The 21,687-nt window shown below is 34.1% G+C and overlaps 1 protein-coding gene across 2 annotated transcripts in view; it reads left to right on the plus strand.

Annotated features, from left to right (window-relative positions):
* Positions 1-21,687, plus strand: part of LOC126688836 (uncharacterized) — a 72,419-nt gene that overhangs the window by 26,130 nt on the left and 24,602 nt on the right. For both annotated transcript variants that reach the window (XM_050383709.1, XM_050383708.1), the window contains exons 23-38: positions 397-495; positions 597-734; positions 1,110-1,178; positions 3,830-4,318; positions 4,411-4,731; positions 5,124-5,255; positions 5,377-5,490; positions 5,958-6,142; positions 7,451-7,559; positions 7,642-7,785; positions 9,557-9,832; positions 10,001-10,675; positions 12,384-12,602; positions 15,989-16,092; positions 20,779-21,074; positions 21,248-21,332. In XM_050383709.1, coding sequence (XP_050239666.1) covers positions 397-495; positions 597-734; positions 1,110-1,178; positions 3,830-4,318; positions 4,411-4,731; positions 5,124-5,255; positions 5,377-5,490; positions 5,958-6,142; positions 7,451-7,559; positions 7,642-7,785; positions 9,557-9,832; positions 10,001-10,675; positions 12,384-12,602; positions 15,989-16,092; positions 20,779-21,074; positions 21,248-21,332 — 3,455 coding nt within the window. The remainder of the gene's footprint in view (positions 1-396; positions 496-596; positions 735-1,109; positions 1,179-3,829; positions 4,319-4,410; positions 4,732-5,123; positions 5,256-5,376; positions 5,491-5,957; positions 6,143-7,450; positions 7,560-7,641; positions 7,786-9,556; positions 9,833-10,000; positions 10,676-12,383; positions 12,603-15,988; positions 16,093-20,778; positions 21,075-21,247; positions 21,333-21,687) is intronic.

The following is a 21,687-nucleotide window of genomic DNA, read 5'->3' on the forward strand; positions in this document are numbered from 1 at the left end:
TTCCATCCAGATAGTTAAATTAGGCGTCTTAATTGCCCATCTAGCCAAAGCACGAGCGACACTATTTCCTTGTCGACGTACTTGGGTAAAACTAATACAATTATGTGGAGGCCAATAGTTGATGCTGATTTTGGTTAATTTGACTTAATGAGAGATTTCAATTACGTAGTTTTTGCTTCTGAGGGATATTTACTTTATTTGGAAAGTTAATGTTAGCAATTTTTCAATATGCAATGTCCTGAAATTTTTGCATGCTTTCTTACGTTGTGTGGTGAAATGCTTAATGTGTTGGGGGAGAAAACATATCATTATATCTACTATATGCTTTATTTGTGTGCATGGAATTTGTTTTCTTCTATGCATAAGAAAAACTTATTTTAAATATATATTTTCCAGGCTTTAGAATCTTCTAGTACATTGATTGTAGAGTTTCGTGATGAGGAGGAAAAGACCACTTGGTTGAAAGGACTAATACTGGCCACATATCAAGCATCTGTATGGTCTAAATCTTTTTTTTTTTTAAATTAATCTTTGAATTATTCATCTTCTTGTCTCTTATTACTGGAAAAGTTAATTTGTATATATGCTGCATGTAGGCACCTCCATCAGTAGATGTACTTGGAGAAAATGATCGTGTAGCTGAGTTTGGTGAACCTCAAACCACAAATTTGAAAACAGCTGACCTTGTCATTAATGGGGCATTGTTGGAATCAAAGTTATTTATATATGGAAAGGTCAGATGGGGTGCATTTATTTATAATGTTACAGATTTAAAAGTTGTCTTGTCATTAGTAACTTTGGGACATCCGCCTTTGCTTGTGCTTAGTGTCATATATTTTGTTCACAGCTACTCCCTAGCCCAATAAATGGTGGATTGCAGTGGCTTGACAACCAACATAAAATTTAGTCATTCTATTATTAATTACTCCACTACAAATACTTGTTGGGGCACCCCCTACTTGCCAACCTTGACTAATTTATTGAGGATCTATAACCGAGTCCAAAAAATTTGGGACTAAGGCTTTGTTGTTGTTACTTATTTTTCCTAGTTCTTTTTGTTTTTTAAGGCTTACTGATTGTGCAATTTGGTTTCTAATATAATCATCCAGATTGGAGATGACGTTGATAAGAAACTTGATGAGACTCTAATTCTTGAGGTTCTTGCTGGTGGGGGAAAGGTTTGTATAAGCTACTTTGTTTTCTATTATGGTACCTTCCGTTCCTGGTTGTGAATTTTAATTGAAGTAAAATGTGGCTCTGTGGCTCTGTGGCTCTTCTCACTTATGTAACATAATTTGGCTGAAGTGACCCGTGAAAAATATTAAATTTATCATTTCCTAACAGTTTCAGTTTTGGGACAATTAGTAATTTAACATGGTATCAAAGCCGGGAGAACCTAAGTTCCATCTCTCTCTCCACTCTTCCTCCTTTTTAAAAATATTAAAAGTCCCATGTGTGGGGCCCCACTTATTAAGGGAGATTTTAGGCCCACACATTTTGGGGAGTGTTAGAATTATGATTAAATGATTAAATTCATCATTTCTTATCAGCTTAAGCTTTTGGGACAAGCAGTAATTTAATAGTTTTCAAGAAGAGTAAATTTGCTAAACTGGATCCAGGAAAACTCCCATTCTTTTTGTGTCTATTTTAAATATATTGTAGTTGGAGTGCTCCCCTGTTTCTAAGCTCTGCATTTTAATCTTTATGAAGAGAGCAGCAATCATATTTAGTTAGTTATATTCTTTTGTTTAACTGAATATGTATTTTCCTGCTTTAAAAAATGGTGGAAGTCATACTAGACAATAGTGACATTGTTTTGCAAGCTAAGCTGGCAAGCACGAATGTGGCAAAAACCTTGATGTGTTGGAGTACCGACACGCAGTTGGCCATATATAATACATGTGGCTGATCCTAACTAAGCTATATATTAGAATTAGGGCTTGTTGTTGTTGTTGATATATTATGTATTGATTTTCGACATGGTCGCAACACGGCAGGAACACAGTTGCGACACTTAGATAATTAGAATTAAAAAAAGAAAATCACCTAGTTTTTCAGATCTCTCTCTCCATCACTTGATCAAGTATGTGGAACTCTCCCACCTCATATCAGTGCATTAATTGGCCACTGCTTATTGCTTCTTGGCGGTTGTCTCTCTCGGCCAGCTTTGGTGATGTTTTTCTCTCCTGGATGGGTATGGCTGCAAAGAGCTCATCCCATTTTCAGTTCTTTCACCCAGTTTTGAGTTTTTGTATGTTTACTGGTATGGTATTTACTATCTACTGTTACCGTTACTGAAAGTTCCAGAAAAATCAAGAAACAGTAGTTGAATTGGAAAAGAGTATACTTACCTTCCTAATAATTGCAGAGAAGAGATGGGCACTGTTGCAGTTAGAATGAATATTGAAACGATGGAGTGAACTTTATTTTCCTGGTTTGTGTTTAGTTCCGACGAACTTTGATCTTTCTCTATCTCTTTATCAAGCCTTCTGGACGTATTTTAAGTTTTAACCAGTTAGTTTTCTTTTTTTATTAGGAGGATATTAAACGGTATTTTAGTGTTGCTGAAACAGTATAATGTTTCGCTTTTTAATTGTAAGCGTGGCGGATTTTTAGCTGGGATTTTTTTTCTACGTGGCAGAACAGCCTTAATTGTAGGGCAAGGCTTCTACTTTTATATATAGTATTAGATTTGATAAATTAACACATCAAAAAAAAAAAAAAAAAAGATTTGACAAATTAACCATGTACAAGTTTTTGTCTTATTAGAACTTAAACAAAATAAAAGTTTATTAAGAAAAGGAATTCATGATAACTGTATCAATATACTTTTTTATTATCAATTATTACTTTTAAATTAATTTAGGTATATTTCAAACATTTTTATGGCTTTACTTATTTCTTAAACTTGAAATAATAAACATAAAATATGGTTAAAATGTAGAAAATACACCTAAAATATATTAATTACTTAATTAGTTTCCATATCCCCACCTTGTTATGTTCTAGTTTTTCTAGAAATGCCATGTCACCGTGTCCCGTATCTTGTCGTGTCCGTATCCGTGCTTCCTTGAAGCTAAGTAACAATAATGAAAAAAGAACAGAAAAGCCCCGTCCTATATGGAAGTTTAATAGGAAAAGAGGGACTTGATTCCTCAACACAAGCTTCCCTCTTTGAACTCAAGCTAGTCTTATATGACAGATGCAGGTATTCTTACTTCGGGACATGCACAATATTGAATATCACAATTTTTTTCAAATTAATTTGTCTCTGCCTCAGTGCATTGGCTATGACATATTTTTGGAGAGAGTTCTCTTTGTAATGGGATTGAGATTGGGCTCCCTGTCATAGACTTGCCCTGTCATCATAGGGAATAACCAATCAGTTTTTGCTCGATTGTTTTGGGTTGTATGAGAATATGCAAAATCCTTTGTTGGTATTTTTGTGTTGAGATTTTTATCTGTACTTTCAGCACGTGCATGCACAGAAATTAGCTTATGCATTGGGTGTATGTAACCCCCCTTTCATAAATGTATGGACTCAAATTTGCGGGACCCATATTCTTGGATCCCACTTCTGTGTGAAAGAGAGGTTACATTCACATGTTACATCAGATACTGCCTCTTGCATGCTAGTCTCCGTTTAGATAGCTCTGAAAACATATATTAGCTGTATATGTGATGTCTACAACTGGATTTTCTATGTTGCTTATCATTTAGCTATTCCTCTAGTAAAATTTCTTAGTTCAATCAAATATCTGCAGCTGGATCTTCATTCATTCTTCATGTGTAGTTTTTCCATTAAACATTTGGCCATTTTGTTTTATAGGTTCACCTAATTCGTCGGGAAGGTGACTTAAGAGTCAAGATGAAGCTGCACTCCTTAAAGATTATAGATGAGCTTCAAGGTCGTCTCTCTTTGAGCCCACAGTATTTAGCTTGCTCTGTGCAGAAGAATGAGAAATCATCTGCTTCCCCTGGCATATTTGATCCTCTTGCGAAGGAGATGTCTATTATGCTTCCTGAGGACGATGATATATTCAAGGATGCTTTGCCAGAGTTTATGTCTTTATCAGATACAGGTATTTATTCGCAAATAATGGATATGGCTCATTGTGGAGTGATGGGGGACATCAGTGAACCTACTGGGTTTGAGTCTTCTGAAGACTTTTCTCATGAAAAAGATCTGGGAAAAGGAAAGGGCACTTTTGGCGAGATCTTTTATGAGGCAGAAGGCAGTGATAATTCAGATTTTGTATCTGTTACCTTTTCTACAAGGAGTTCTGTTTCACCTGATTATGATGGTGTAGATACACAGGTACTTAAGATGAGCATCTTGGACTTTGAGTGTACATGTATAAAATCAATATTGGTTTGCCATGCTAATATTTTCAATTGAAAATTTTTCAGATGAGTGTTCGCATGTCCAAACTAGAATTCTTTTGCAACAGACCCACTCTTGTTGCTTTAATAGGTTTTGGCTTGGATATAAGCTCTGTGAGTTATGCGGCAAGTAGTACAGACATGACAAAAACTTCAGAAGATAAACCTTTGATGAACAAAGAGAAGACTGAAGATAGTGGCCATGTTAAAGGGCTGCTGGGTTTTGGTAAAGGTCGTGTAGTATTTTTCTTAGGCATGAATGTTGACAGTGTTGCTGTGTATCTTAACAAGGAGGACGGTTCCCAGCTTGCCATGTTTGTGCAAGAAAGTTTCCTGTTGGATATTAAGGTGATGCAAATCTTGTTATCAGCAACTTCTTTCAGCCTTTAACTTATTCTGTTTCAATATTGTTAACATAAATTGCTCGTGAGCAATAGCTCAACTGGCACATCCTTCCTTGTAAGTGCTTGGCAGAGGGTGGGTTCAAGACCCATCGGGTGTGTGTGTAGCTTGCCCATAAAAAAGAATTGTTACATGAATTATTTTTGTGAGTTTTATTACTGTTTGATGTTAATATGAGTGTGGCCCCACTGTTTTTTCTTCCTATTCTTTCATTTTTTCTCCATTACTGAATTAAAATTTCATATGTTGTTCAAGGTTAGATCTTTTTTAGATCTCTGTTATCTTTTATATTTTATTCTTCTGACATGAGTAATTTGTTTTTGGTTTTTTTTTTAAAGGTCCACCCAAGTTCTCTTAACATTGAAGGCACATTAGGAAATCTTAGACTCCGTGATATGTCTCTTGGAACGGATAATTTTTGGGGTTGGCTTTGTGATATACGTAATCCAGGAGTTGAATCTCTTATCAAGGTACATTATCCTCTCTTCGATGAGAAACTAATGCATTGCAGATTTCATTTTGTTTTCTTCTTTTATGTTTATATTCCTTTTAATTGTGTTGGACACTTATTCTTTTCACTTTCTTTTCTAGTTCCAATTCAAATCTTATTGTGCTGAAGATGATGATTACGAAGGATATGATTACAGCTTGAGTGGTCGACTTTCTGCTGTTCGCATTGTGTTTCTCTATAGGTTTGTTCAAGAGGTAGGTTTCAAAACTACTTGTGATTATTTGAGTTGAGTTAGCATGGTTTTTGATAAATTACCACTAGTCTTAAAAGCTTAAAACTAATAGGAAGTAGTGAATTTAATCACTTAACACTCCACCTCAATAAGTGGGGCCCAACACATGGTATTTTTTAACTAATAAATGAGAGGTTGAGTGGAGATAAGGTTCAAACTTAGAACCACTTGTTTTGATACCATGATAGGTTACCACTACTCCCAAAAGTTTAAGCTGATTGGCAAGGGTGAATTTTATCACTTAACCAATATTCTAACAATTTTATTATCATTTACATGTTAAGCTGTGTTAACCATTCTTGACCTTGTTTAATTTTCTCTTGGGTTCTTTTAAGTACTTATGCAAATTTGTTCCTTAATCTTCATTTTTTCTTTGATATTTTCTGATTTAAGTGTATGAAAAATTTAATGAACACATGCTTTCTGCAGATAACAGCGTACTTTATGGAACTTACCACCCCACACACTGAAGAAGCAATTAAGCTTGCTGATAAAGTTGGTGACTTTGAGTGGTTGATTCAGAAATATGAGATAGATGGAGCTGCTTCTCTAAAGCTGGACCTTTCACTTGACACTCCAATAATCATAATTCCAAGAAATTCAAAGAGCAAAGAGTTCGTAGATTTGCACATTACATCTTCTTTTATAATGCTGATTTGATTGTGTTCTAGGTAGTTTTTTGGATGACTTATTTGGAACCTGGGAATCTCAGAGGGAAGGGTATTTATTACAAGAGTATACTCATTCCAAAGTTATGTTAATTGAAGTAATTTAGTTGTTTTGCTCTTATGGAGTGTGGTGCTGGCAGAGGTGGTAGTGGTTGTGGTGATGGCAATGGTATTGGTGGTAATGGCAATAACTATTTGGTGGTGGTGGTATTGCAGGCAACTACGAGGAAGTGATGAGTTAGTGGTGGCCATAGTGGCAATCTATGTACAGTTTTGGCCATGTTGACGGTGGCAGTGGCTGGAATATGTGGTGTTGGTATTAATAGATGGAAGTTCCTACATGATGGGTGTTGGTGGTGTGGCTGCGACTGTCATGAATGATGGCAGTGAGGTTGGTATGGCATTGGAGATGGTGGTAGCTTTGGTGTTGCGTTGTGTAATGGTGGTGGTACTGGTGGCTACATGGTGGCTTTTGCTGTGGAGCATTGGACCTTTGGTAATGTTAATGGTTGGTGGCAATGATGGTGGAGGTCTTAGTAATGGTGGTGTTGACAATGAAAAAATGGTAGTAGTGTTTGGATAATGGTGGCAATGTTGGTGGGGGTGGGGGTGTGGGTGTGGGTGGGTCATCATGGGAGTGGAGTGACGGAGTTGGCAACCATTACTTTTTTATGTGGAATATTTGGATAGAAAACACCCCCTTATTCTCTTTCTAATTTTGCTTTGTGAGATTTTGGATTTCCATAGCTGTCCTCTCAAGTTCCTCCAAGATTTCTTGAAATCCTTTTCTATTGACCCAACAATGAAATTCCAAAGTTCATACAATTTCTCGTCAAACTGCACCCTTGTAGGTCTAATTTTGCTGAAAGACCACATACATAAACATAGTTGTGGCTAAAAGATTATGCCCATCACCACATTCAGTTTTCAAAAGGAGCATGGTTTTTGAAATTGAATCAAATCATCTTCTTACTGTGCTGTGAATTTTATATTATTTTATTTTAAAATTAGGGCTACAAAGTCTGGTACTAAACTCTTTCTCATGGATTTATATGGCTATGGAACCTTTTGTCCTCCTCTTTTTATCTTTTTAAATATAAAAATAATAATAGTAATAATTTCCTCATTTTTTTTTTTGATTTTAAAGGTTGTGGTCAAATAGAATTTTTATTTTCTTGCTTTGACTGGATGTTTTGTAAGCTTAATGTGTGTTGTTTTTAGTTCTTGAGTGTAATCTTTTGGTATTTTGTGCAGTTTCATTCAACTTGACCTGGGCCAGCTGCATGTGACAAATGAATTTAGTTGGCATGGTAGCCCAGAGAAAGATCCTTCAGCTGTCCATATTGATGTTCTTCATGCCGAGGTAGGTATTTTGAAAAGATAAATAAAAAATTAGAGTGTTGCAATTTTAATTACTTATTGTTCACACCTGCACAATGTTGCAGGTTTTGGGGATCAACATGTCTGTAGGAATTGATGGCTGTATAGGTAAGCCAATGATAAGGGAAGTCCAAGGATTTGAGGTTTATGTGCGCCGAAGTTTGAGAGATGTGTTTAGAAAAGTCCCAACATTTTCTCTAGAAGTGAAGGTAAGTTTTGTGCTTGAAATTCCAGAGATTGTTTTCATACTATAGTAGAAAAATGTGTGTTAAAATTTTCGTGGTTTCTTTGTGCTCAATAGTTTCTGCAATGGCAATAACCATGCACATTGTTATACTGTCATAGAGGAAAATTAATCTCCCTTGTTGTCTGAGATATCTTTATAGCTCTAGATATATATTCCTTGACTCATTTCAAGCCAGATCTTACTTGTATTTGAGGTATTTAAAATATATTTGGCTTGCTTGCTTACTTCTCCCAGTTCTATTGGTTCCAATGAGTTTAAACCCAAGTCTGTTCTTGTTGTGGTAAGTTTATATGAACTTTTGGTGCGATATGTTTCATAACATCAATAGCTGCCCTTGCAGTATTTGTCTTCAGTGAAATGCTCAATAGATGCTGTTTGTTTCTAATTATAATTTTATTTATCATATTTATGATTTGTCTTGGATTTCTTTTGACTTATTTGTTGAGAAACCAGTGTGTAAGGTCCTGTGCTGGTTTTTCCTGAGAAATGAAGTTTCTTAAACTCACTTCTCTTTCTTTTTTCCTTTTTTTTTTTTTTTTTTTTTTTTTTTTTTGATATACAAAATAAAAGGTGATTGCTTTTTAATGAATTTATTTTAGCTATAAAAAAAATACGTTGGCTGATAAATCTTCAAAATAAAAGGTATCTATTATATATTATCCTAAGTTCCCAGCTAATAATTTTGCTCTTCTAAGCTGCAATAGCCTTAGGTTTTGCCATGTGGTGCATTCCTTGAGAAGGAAATAGATTAGTCTCTATTTAGCCTCCACCTTACCAAAACTTTTAATTATTTGTTTAAATATTTTTAGTATTCTTTTCTATTCATCAAAACAATAGGTTTTTTTTTTTTATTTTTTTTTATTTTTTTATAGTAATTTTTTAAAATTTTTTTATTTAATTATTAAAAAAACGTTTTTCTTTTATGATAAAATATTAATTTATTGTCATGTGTTTAATGAGGTACATGAAATTCATTTATAAGTATTAATTTTTTATAGGTGTTGGACTAGTTATTAGTATAAAAGGGAATTTATATTTTTTTTGCTCACATTAAGGGGGGAGGGAGGATTTTAATTTGGGTTCTTTCAAGTAATGTCACTGAAACGCACTGATCTTAATGATTTATATGGTTATTTTTCTAAGATTTATATATAAAAAAACAGCTGATTGGGAATATGGCATTCCTGCTCAAATTTATTTGCTTTAGCAACAATTGAAACAAAAATCAGCAAAAGACAAAAGGAAATTTAATAATACATGCAATCAAAGATATAGAAAATAATTATGTAGTTAAGTTAGTCAAAAAAATTAAATATTTGTGAGTTCATTCAAACAATATGTTTGTATGCTGAATTGCATTAATCATAATTTTTCACATTTTTTAATGACCTATAATATAATTATTTCTCAAATATAATACTCATTAATGAGTATTATAAATGAATTATAAAGATAATATTTTTTAGTATTTAAATTACTTTGACTGCCTAACACTAGAGTCAGAATATGAGTGATTCCACTTGAATGACACTGGTATTTTGGGCTGCCTGGCAAAGGTGGAGGAATGAGAATGCAGAGATGTCCTATTTTAAAATTTAGGTTTATGGTGCATTTTAAATGCTTCTGGTTTGTTAGTTTCATGGTATCTTATATTGTAGTATTATTCATTTATTTTTTGGATGTACGTGTAGTATGATTCTTTAGTTGACACTGATGGGCGATATTTTAAGCAGGTAGGTTTATTGCATGGTGTAATGTCTGACAAAGAATACAAAGTTATTCTGGATTGTGGTTTAATGAACTTGTGTGAAGAGCCTAGGCTTCCTCCAAGTTTTCGAGGCAGCAAATCTGATTCAAAGGATGCCATGAAGGTTCTGGTTGACAAGGTCAACACGAATAGTCAAATGCTACTATCTCGTACTGTTACTATAGTGGGTGTTGTGGTCGACCATGCTTTGTTAGAGTTGTGTAACGGCATTCAGGAGTCATCACCTTTAGCTCAGATTGCAGTGAGTAATTTTGTCTTTTAAATGCAAATGGATTTTGAGATTGACTATATATGTAATTAAATAAATAATTGTTTTTTAATATGTAGTGACATTCATATTATATGCCAATATATCTTTTTCTAGCATTGGCTGGTATGACTTACCTGCCTCGTTTGTTTGGTTTTTCAGCTAGAAGGTCTTTGGGTATCATATCGGATGACGTCGTTGTCTGAAACTGACCTCTATGTGACCATTCCCAAATTTTCTATTCTAGATATTCGCCCTGATACAAAACCTGAGATGCGACTGATGCTTGGATCATCTACTGATGCTTCCAAACAAGCTTCTCCAGGAAATTTTCCGTTTTTCTTGAACAAGGACAGTTCTAGGAGAACAAATTCTGAAGCTGGACTAGACATTGATGTGCCAATATCGACAATGTTCTTGATGGACTATAGATGGCGAATATCATCCCAATCATTTGTGGTTCGGGTTCAGCAGCCTCGAGTTCTTGTTGTACCTGATTTCCTTCTTGCTGTGGGTGAGTTCTTTGTTCCAGCTTTGGGAACAATAACAGGAAGGGATGAAACCATGGATCCTAGAAACGATCCAATAAGTATGAAAAATAGCGTTGTACTCTCGGAACCTGTTTACAAACAGAGCGAAGATGTGGTGCACCTGTCCCCAAGTAGACAATTAGTTGCTGATTCTTTGGGCATTGATGAATACACATATGATGGTTGTGGAAAGATTATCTGTTTAAGTGAGAAAACAGATGTGAAGGAATTCCATTCATCCAGATATCGACCAATTATAATTATTGGACGTGGTAAGAGGTTGCGGTTTGTTAATGTAAAAATTGAGGTACAAATGCTTCCAACCTATTTTTGATTATTTGTGATATTTCTTAAATTTGTTTCATATTTATATATGTGGAGTAAAAATATGCCTTAGAATAAAAAAATCCAAGTAAAACAGATTACTGTAAGGAAACTCATGCTAAGGAAGGAGGCAAAAATTTCATTGCAAGGAAAGTGAAAAAAAAAGTTGCCAAGAGCCTTGTAACTCAACTAGTTGGCACCTCCTAACGCGTCCATTACATCCAGGATTTAAATCCCCCCTCCCTTGTTGTAACTATTGAATCATAAAAAAGAAAAAAGAAAAAGAAAAAGTGAATAAGGAGCTACTAAACATCAATTTGAACTGGGCATGAAAATTATAAACATAACATGTTCCATATGTGAATGAAAAGTTGTCCTTGTATGCGTAGAATCAAATAGTGGATATCATATAGCTAATGTATTTTTTGTCATGTAAGCATTCCAAATTCAGTTCAATAACATGTTAATCCATGTAATTCTGAACTGTGTGAGTATGGATGGAAAGTCTATACTGACTTTTTATTGGTTTAAGTATGTGACCTTGTTTAATTATTATTTCTTTTAAGTAGCCATTGTATGAGGATGTTCATGGTACCTCCTTAATTCATGCAGGGAAAAACTTAAGGATAGTTCCTTAAGTGCTATAAATGAGGTTCCCCAATTAAATTCAAACACATGTTTTTGTTAACCAATGTAATACAAGCAATGTTATATTTCCCAAGGATTATTAAATTCTCAGTATAACCATATGTTTGAATCTAACTGGGGAACCTAATTTACAACACCTAAGAAGCTCTACCTAAGTCTTACCCTATTCATGTAACGACATTCTAATCTAACATGGACTGTTCTTGTTAATGTTGAATTCTAGACCTTTATTCTGCAATGTATAAAAATCTTAATGCTCACTCTGTTTGTTTCGCTGAAAAATGTTTTGTGGGAAATATCTTCAGCATTTTACCATGTTTTTTTCATTGTAAAATTTGGTCAAACTTAAAAATATTTTCCGTTGACCGTAAAATCCTTTGTAAATGTTTTCCCTTTAAAAACTTGGTAAATCATTTTACAAAAAAACACATAGTGGCTTTCCTCCCCCATCTAGTAGTTGGGTCACTGGATTGCTGGACTGCTGGCTTTGGTCATTGGTGGCTAAGCCGCTTGTTTTAGTGGTTTGTGCTTGAAATTTTTTACATATCACACTTGAACACTTAAAAATATTTTATTGAAAATGTTTTCAAATGTAAAATAGTTTCATTGAAAATATTTCACATTTAAAATCATTTTACAATGAAACAAATAAAGTTTTAAGGATTCCATGAATGCTTACTTATGAACATTTTTGTTGTGTGTTTGTTTATATGTGCTAAGTTGTTTCATCTTAGTTTCTAGTGGCATCCAAATATGAATATGAATTCAGTTTTGCTGAATATCAGGTATTATGCTTCACAAAACACCACACTGGCTTATTTCAAGTTTTATTAGGATGATAAGAGCCTTGTAGCTCAATTGACACCTCATGATGTTTCTAATGGAAACGTTCAAGTTTAAATCCCCCTCTCCCAACTATCCAATTTATTCCCCCCCCCAAAAAAAAAAAAAAAAAACTCTTGGATTAGCTCTATCTTCCACATACATTTCTTTTGGATTAGCTCTATGAACATTTAAACTAATTTTTTTGTTCATGTATCCAGAATGGCGATCTTTTGAGGAAGTATACATACTTGAGTAATGATAGTAGCTACTCAGTCTCATTGGAGGATGGTGTTGATGTTATGTTGCTGGACAAATCCTCATCTGATGCTGACAAAAAAAGTATATACTACTTGCATGAATCATCAGACACCTCAAATATCTCTTCATATTCTCAAAATGATCCAAATAGGATCCAGAGTTTCACATTCGAAACCCAGGTGAGTAAACTTCCAACATTGATTTGATTTGCGGATAAAGTTTTCTTTTAGACTGTTTTCGCCTTTTGTTTACTGTTAGGGGGCATTTGGTTTGCATGATGCTACATTATAGTAATGTAACATTCTTGTGATATTTTTGTGATGTTAGATTCATGTATTCTCATTACAATGATATAACTTTATTTTGTTTGGTTGGCTCCTAACATTCACAGGATCATTACAATTTTTACTTTTGAATTTCCAAACATATCCATTTTACCTAACTAAACAAAATTTTATTTTTTAATTAAAAATCAGAAAATAACGGGACACATTTTTATTACACTTTCTCGCTAACCAAACAACTCAAATCCATAGAAAATAAAACAATTTTGTTTCTGTTTCCCACACTTTCTCACCAACCAAACAAAATTTAGTCATTTTGTTCACTTTCTCACCAACCAAACAAACAAAGAACAAACCAAAATTCAAGAATATTCTCCAATCTCCACCACCACTTCGTGAAATGTAGATGGAGGATACGAAATCGAAACTCTAGGGCTCAACACAGGTAATCAAAAATCGAAATTGAAATTTGCCAACAAAATTGAATTTGTAACCATGGGCAACAAAGACTATGGTGGTGGATACCGTGGGAGAGGAGAAAGAGACGTTGATAAAGAAGAGTGCCAGAGATGATGCCAACGGTGGTGTTTGTCATCGGTGCCGAAGTCTTGAGATTTGGTGATAGAGAGAGGAGGCTAGGGTTTTGGAAGAAGGAGAGGAGGCTGGGATTTGAGTTTGATGAGAAAGAGGCTAGGGTTTGAAAATATATATGGGCAATTTTGTAAATACAATTTATTATTATGGGCAATTTTGTCATTTCATTATATTATTATCTCCCACCCATTAGTAATGTAAGATCACCCCATTTAAGAGGGTGATGTGATATATTTTGTAATCTTCCATTACCTTAATGTTAGAAAAAATTAAGTGAACCAAACACCTTAATGTCACATTATCGTAATGTGCATTACATCAAGGGCACATCATGGTGAACCAAATGCTCCCTTAGTTGACAGTTTGTATTATTGCTTACAGCCTTATTTTTTCTGTTAGACCTTGAAGTTTGATCCTTCTTTATAATTTTTAGTCAAACAGATATCCTGTGTTGATGAATCCATTTTATGCCTACAACTACAATTCTTTGAGAATGGATCTCTCATTATGGGCAAAGAGCCTTTAGACAAGTTTAGAATTGTTTTTGTTATGCTTTGGACTTTTGTCAACTTCTTTTGAATTGCGTCTCTTAGATTTATGATGTTCTCATAATGAAGTTCTACCAAGGTGCCTCTTGCCTTTCCATCTAAATCCATATATTTTTGTTTGTTGAATTTTTTTTTTTTTGATAAGTAATAATTTTATTATAGAAAAATAAACAAGTACACAGGTAGTATACATATGCATATGCAAACTGCGATTTAAAAGAACAATAATCAATTAACTCCATCAAGTTTGAGAAAGAAAAGATCCTGGAGGCCGTTACCGTTGGAATAAAGTCCTCAGAAAATGCGTCTTTGGATCTACAGTAGGCCTCTCACGCCCATCAGAATTTCTTGCATCTGTCTATCTCCAAATATACCACATGAAGCAATGTGGAATGACTTTCCAAATCTCCTTATCGCAGTGTCGCCCAAAACGGCCTTGCCAACTCAATAGTAAATAAACTACCCTCCTAGGCATCACCCACTGAACCCTAGAAAGAGCAAAGACACTCTTGGCAATAGGGCAGTGCAATAACAAATGATCCACTTCTGCTTCTGAATAGCTAGCCTCCAGCATTGCCTATCATCTCCATAGCCTCGCATTGCTACAGAATACAAAAATAACTCTAAAAACAATGAAAACGACTCCAACTCCCAATGAATTGAGCCATTGCGTAATTTCATATGATCTGCCACTAGCGCTTCCTTATCCTGAGCTTTTGAAACTGCTCAGGGAAAAGACTCCTTAAATTGTTCATTACCACACAAAGCATCAAGTCATATATTAAGTGATGGAAAGTTCTCCACCCCTGTTGGATATACTTCCACAAGCTAACCCCATATGTCCCTTAAACAACCTTGGAGCACCAACACAACCCCAACACCCCCCCCACATAGACCCATACTTCCAATCTACTTCCCACCTCCACAAAGCCTCCCTCTCCACACCATACCTCCACAACCATTTTCCTAGTAGGGCTTCATTAAGCAGACATGTTCCGAACAGCCAACCCCCCATTCTAATATGGGTTACAAATTTTGTCCCAACTAACCAAATGGAGTTTGGATTCATCAGCCAAGCCTTTGCCTAGAAATTCTCGCTGCAATCTTTCAATTCGATGTGCTACTTCTACATGAATAGGGAACAAAGACAAGAAATATGTTGGTAAATTTTGAAAGAGTACTTTTGAGCTAAGTAAGTCTACCTTCCTTTGATAAATACATTCTCTTCCAACCTACTAATCCCCTCTCCATAGTGGTGTTAAATTTAAGTGAGTTATCTTCCCCGTTGCTGTCCTCCTGTAGTCCTTTTATTATTTTTTAGAAGAAAAATTCTAGTTCATAGAGTAATTTGTTTTTTTATTCTTTTGATAACATGGGGAACTTTTTTAAAAGAATAACCCTTTGGACTCATCTTTAGTTAGTAAAACCTACAGCCAATTGACCCTACCCACCAGAACCAGTTGTTGGGTAATCCAGAGGCATTCATCATTGACGGGCTAAGTAGTTTATCTAGTTCATGGAGTAAAGTGGACATATTCAATTCCTATTTGCCTCTCATATTGCAAACTATAGCTTGTTCAACTGGAGCACAAACGTTATTATTGACCTTATATACCTTTGCCACTATGCATAGTCCCACTGCACAATTTTGGAAAAACTGCTCTTTGGCACTTGATATATATTGTGAAAATGACATATCAAACAGATGGCTTTACAAATATTCTCCCCTAGACAAGTTGTAACCTTCTTTGGTACTTAGCCGACAGAAAGACACTGTAGCTTATTAGCAAGCTTCTGACAGATTTGGCTTATGGAATTTAATGTTGATCAAATATTGTACACTGTTTATTCATAATCCTAACTAATTGCATGACATAATCACATGATGATGTCCATGTCTCTGGACTTAAGTGTAGTTTTGTCAATTTGGGTAGACACTACGATTTAGGTTTCATCCTTGCTAATACTTTTGTTTGTTCTTGCTTAGTTATGGTAATAATTGAAAATGATAAACTTTGAATTTTCCTCAAATTGAGCCTTAAAAAAAAATCAAGTTGGGCCTCTTTCTCTTGAATTCTTTTTAGTTTAGGGTAGCAATCTGATGATATTCTTGTTTGAATTGCTTAAATCTACATTTAGGTGGTTTCTCCTGAGTTCACCTTCTATGATGGTACAAAGTCTTCTTTGGATGATTCAACCCCTGGTGAAAAGCTTCTCCGTGCAAAATTGGATTTGAGTTTCATGTAAGTGCAGCCAATTTTCCTTCTGCAGATGCAACTTATCTGCTTTTGCTTTTCTGCCCATATGTCATTGCCAATTTTATTCTACTTCTCTCTCTCTCTCTCTCTCTCTCTCTCTCTCTCTCTCTCTCTCTCTCACACACACACACACACACACCCCACGTTCACATACATGTGCACACCCTAATTAAGTGACTTCTCAACAGTTTTCAATCGCAAAATTGTAATTTTTGTTCCCTAAAAGCTGTTGTGGCTTCAGTTTCTAGTTCCAAGGGAAAAAAGAAAAGAAAAAAGAAAGAGTTCCATTAGGTCATCTTGGATGCAGTTTGATAAACTACCTTTTTTGAAAATTTTATGCTATTATAGATGGTAAATTTAATCATTATTCTAACCTCATTCTCACATGTGGGCCCTAACTCTCTCTTAATATGCCAGGCTTAACATGTAGGATTTTTAACTTCTTCTTCTTCTTCTTTTTTTTTTTTATTTATTTTAAATTTGGGAGGTAGAGTGGAGATGGAATTAGAGGCTTTGATACCATGATAAACTATCACTTGTCCCAAAAGCTTAAGCTGTTAGAGAATGCTAGATTTAATTATTTAACTATTATTCTAATACATTTTATGTTACATGATGGGTTAGATAAGATGCTATTGTTAGAGGTTTGAAGGTCAATAGAGATGAGTATGCCCATATTCTAGATTACACATTGATGTTGATGGATTAAATAATAGGGAGAGGATTTGCTGCAACCTTGTATGCAGCAATTGCTACATAAAGGGTAAGGTGGCAACTAATGAGAAGTGACACCAAATCATGGGTTAAGCTAGTCATGTTCATTGCACATGACCCTTGGACACTTGTCACTTCTCTTTGACTGCCACCTTACCCTTTATGCAGCAATTGTTGCATACAAGGTTGCAGCAAATCCTTTCCCTAAATAATATATGTCTGCAAAGCTTATTTACAATAAATTTCAAAAGCTTGTCTAATTTTTAGGAAGCCTTTCTTTTAGAGATTTTTGTAATAGAATTTCTTATTACTTATAAAAAAAAATGTGAGAAAACTTTTATTGAAGGTATAATGTTATAGCCATAATTGTCAAAACGTAAATTGTATTGTGAATCAATTTTTTATTTTTCTATATCGTGTATCATATTGTATTGTATCATATATCGTAAGATACACAAATACCTAATAAAATTATAAAAAAATTATAGATATGCATGTATAAAAGTTATATTCATTATAAATTTGGAATATTTTCAACTAATGACCAATTTAATCATTACTTATCTAATATTCTTAACAAAACTAACTAAATAAATCAAATTAACATATGTTTATAACAACCACCTTTGGAAAGCACGGGTGCGCCGATTGGGTTAGTGCACCCGAGTCCAATACGCACGGACATGCTGTGTAGTCGTGGACACGGCTGCACACACGTCTGTGACCTTTTTTTTTTGTTTTTTTTTTTTTTTTTTGGTTGTTGTTTTCCAATTCGGCCTAATTCAGTCCGAAACGGAACGGAAAAAGAAACAGGGACCAAATCGGTCCGATTCAGTCCAAAACGGGCTGAAAGAAATTAACAAAATGAAAACCATGCACTCACCTGTCTCTAGATGGCCTGTTGCGTCAACTGGTTCAAGTAAACAAATGAAGAAAAATAAACAGGTCGAAGAAGAAAATGAAGAGGAAGAAGAAGAGACTGAAGAAGTATATGGTGTGAGATATTTTGTTGAATATGTGGTGGAGAATGGAGATTAGACTTTGGAAAGAGGAGTGTATTGGGAAAAAAAAAAGAAAAAAAAAAAAGTGGATGAGAGTAAACATTGGCTGGCACTAGCAGGTGAATAAAGAGAAAAAGACAAAGGTGTTAATTTATTTATTGGATTAGGAATTTATGTAATGATACTTCCACGACACAATATTTTTTACAATAATTTTACAATAAATTGGGGGTGGTAAACTAGTAATGGTGGTTAAAAAAAAAAATGTTATAGTATTTGGCTCAAATGAGAACTTATAACAACTTGTTACTTAAGAATTTTTTGTAGAAATGTTTTGAATATAACATTACTCTAGGATTTTAGGTTATGTTTAAAATAGCAATTTAGATAAAATTTGTGTCATTTGTTTAAATGAAATTTATAAGTTTTTATTTTAAGAGTAGTTATTATTTTACATATATAAATATACAAATTATATAGTATGATTTGTGATATATTTTGGTTCTTATATGTGGTCTGCCTTGAGTTATTGAATATTGATGTTGATTATTGAGAAATTTGATGTGGTATAAAATTATCGGTAATCTTTAAACGGTACGCCTTGAAACGGTATGCCAAAATCAGCTGGTATCGAAATATTTCATTCCAATAGAGAAACCAAAACAAGGTTCGAAGCGGTATTCATAACATTAATTTTGACATCCTAGTTTAAAGAAAAAACCCTAAACTCATCTCAAACCCTAAATTTTGTCACTTTATTATCTACTATTGCTCTTAAATTGGTATATGTTTACTATTATATGAAAAAAATATGTTTAGCAATATATAGAAAATAAAAATAAAAATAAATTTAATAATTTATTAATAAACGTATCCTGCTCCTGCTGCACCTGCACCTCACTTTTTCAAAAATTGCCGAGTTGCCGCTCCCAAGCCCAAATCCGCGCTTGTGCTTCCTAGGTCCACATTGAAATTGATTTTAACTCAGAAGTGATAAAACATGATAAATTAGCCAAAATAATAATTTCTTTCCATCATCTTGCTTAATCATCTCCATCTAAGTTTGTTATCATCATGTTCTTCATCTTGCAAAATTATTTTTTCATTGACATTTTCTTCATTATCATTTACTATCTCTTTTTTGTTTTATTATTCTAATAATTTTTTTCTTTATATTTTTTCTTGGCATTCTAGCTTCGTAGGCTTATAACAATAATAACAAATTAAAAAATAATTATATTTTCATTTAATACATTATTCATAGCATAGAAAAAAAATTTGCAAATATGAAAGTGAAGTGTATAGTCTAAATTTTGTAGGAGAAAGAGAAGTGGGGGGGAAGAAAACTCATGGATATGTTATTTTATTAGACTTAATTAAGTATCCCAATAATTTTGTGTTAGGAAAAAGTCAACAACTTGTTTAAATCAAATAAAACCACATGTCTATGTATCGTACGGTATGTACAATTCATATGATACGCACTTATGTATCGGGCTATTCATGAGCATTTATGATATGCCCTTATTGCATATTCGATACTTACAACTATGGTTATAGCCTTGTAGGATATAACTTTTTGTTTTTGATAACATAGGAGAATTTCGCTCAAATTATTTGCACGTTGCAAAGCATATTGTACAACCTCACTATTAATCAACTCTTACGAGCAATTGACCTCGCCTGCAAAAACCAGTTACCGGTTAATCTAGTGATTGAGGAAAATTGTGAAAAGGAAAGATGTTTTAGTAAGCTAAGTTGCTTAGAGAAAAGAAGGAATGAACTAGCTCTTCAAGAGACACTCTTGGAATAATACCTTATAGGTGGAGATTTCTTGGATTCAAATTCAACTAGTTATAATGATGGCAGCCTTGCTTATTTATAGTTACATATGCAAGCTGCTGAGTTTAGTTACATGACCCACCATGTGGCTGCCATGTGATTAGCCAATGCCTAATTAATTTCTCTAACTAATTAATAGGCTAGAGCACTTATCACTAACAACCTATCAGCTAACTAATTTTCTGTTAAAAGTGATAAAGGCTATAAAAAATAAAAGGAAACTACTTATTATACAACATAAGCTAGTAACAGCTAGCTTTAAAAATTAATGCTAGCTTAAAAAATTAACTGCATCATCTAGGGACTTTTCACCCCTGATGGGCTAATTAGTTTGTCCTATTCCCAGGAGGTATCTTATAGGAGATATAAATGGAGTAAAAATTTATTATTAACAAGAAATTAATGCCTCTGATATAATTGGTATTAAGACTTAGTTATCTCTATCTCTCTCTCTCTTTGAAACACAAGATTGGTATACAGGATAAGGCTTATGGTAAAGATCCAGGGATTCTATCAGACGAATTCAACTGCTAAATCTCACGATAACTAAGAGAAAAATTTTTAAAGAACAGTTTCGACCATATTTCCTGAGTAACACACATTCTCCTAAAATTTCATAATTGTAGATCATAGGAAGGTATATTTTGTTGCCTTATGTTGATGTGTGCATGTGTAACATGTTATATCCTTTGTTTTGTATTTTGCACTCCTAAGTAAAGCTTTGTTGTTCAGCTGCACCTTTTGTTAGAATAGCGTGGCCCACGACTGGCTTGGAAGCCTACTTGTATTGTGTGCCATACTTGATATTACTCTATGGAGGTGAATATCTCCATCCTGCTTGGGCTTTCACTTGAGAATCTCCTTTTAGCAAATGAAGAGTTTCTGAGAGATATTTGTATCAGAAGTCCTTTCACTTGTTTCTGTTACCTCTGTTCTTCTTTTGTCTGGTCTACTTGTGAAATTTGTATCTTTCTTTCAGCCTAATAGAGGAGGAATTTTAATACTCTTATGGCATTATTTTTGAGAAATAATATCTTCATTTCAATTTTGTGCATGCAAACATTTATCACAAATTTTATGCTTTTACTAGTAGATAACTTATTTATTTGAACAGGTATGCATCAAAAGAAAATGATACCTGGATTCGAGCCTTGGTGAAAGATCTCACTGTCGAGGCTGGTTCTGGTTTTATCATTCTTGATCCAGTGGATATTTCAGGGGGATATACTTCTGTTAAAGACAAAACAAATATTTCTCTGATATCAACTGATATATGTATCCATCTTTCACTTAGTGCCATTTCTGTCGTTCTCAATCTGCAAAATCAGGCAGCTGCTGCATTAGAATTTGGAAATGCAATACCCCTTGCTCCCTGTACCAACTTTGACCGGTTATGGGTGTCCCCTAAAGGTTGTCCTCACATCAGCTAGAGTAAATTTAATTTTGATTGATTATTACATTCTTGTTAGACATTAATGATTGTTCTTTAGAGTAGTTTGCTCTGTAGCTTCATGAACTGGTTCTCTGAGTCTTAATTGACTTTCTGCTCTTTTCTTACATACATATGGGGGTATATTGTGCAGAAAATGGGACCTGTAATAACCTTACCTTTTGGAGACCTCGAGCTCCATCAAATTATGTTATATTGGGAGATTGTGTGACTTCAAGGTAGAGTTACATTAAATTGATTTGTAAAATTTTTCTTTTTAGTATGATAATTTCTAGTTTTCATTTCAGTGACTAATAAAATAATATGTTATATTACTAGAACGAGTGTTTAGATAGGAATGTGCCGCATACTTGCTTATGATTCTTTGATACAATGATGTTGTTTTGACTTGAAATAAAATTGTGGTTCCTTGTACTTTCATCTAGTTATTTTGAAGACAAAACAGAATATAGAAAATGACATAACTTAGTAACATCCTTTGCAGCCTTCTAGTAGTTTGAACTAGTCACCATTTTTTATCTTTTGTTTATGATTGACAAATTCAGGCTCTTACTCCAGTTTGGTGTAATTTCT

This window comes from Quercus robur, chromosome 6, assembly GCF_932294415.1.
Source record: "Quercus robur chromosome 6, dhQueRobu3.1, whole genome shotgun sequence".
NCBI lineage: Eukaryota > Viridiplantae > Streptophyta > Magnoliopsida > Fagales > Fagaceae > Quercus > Quercus robur.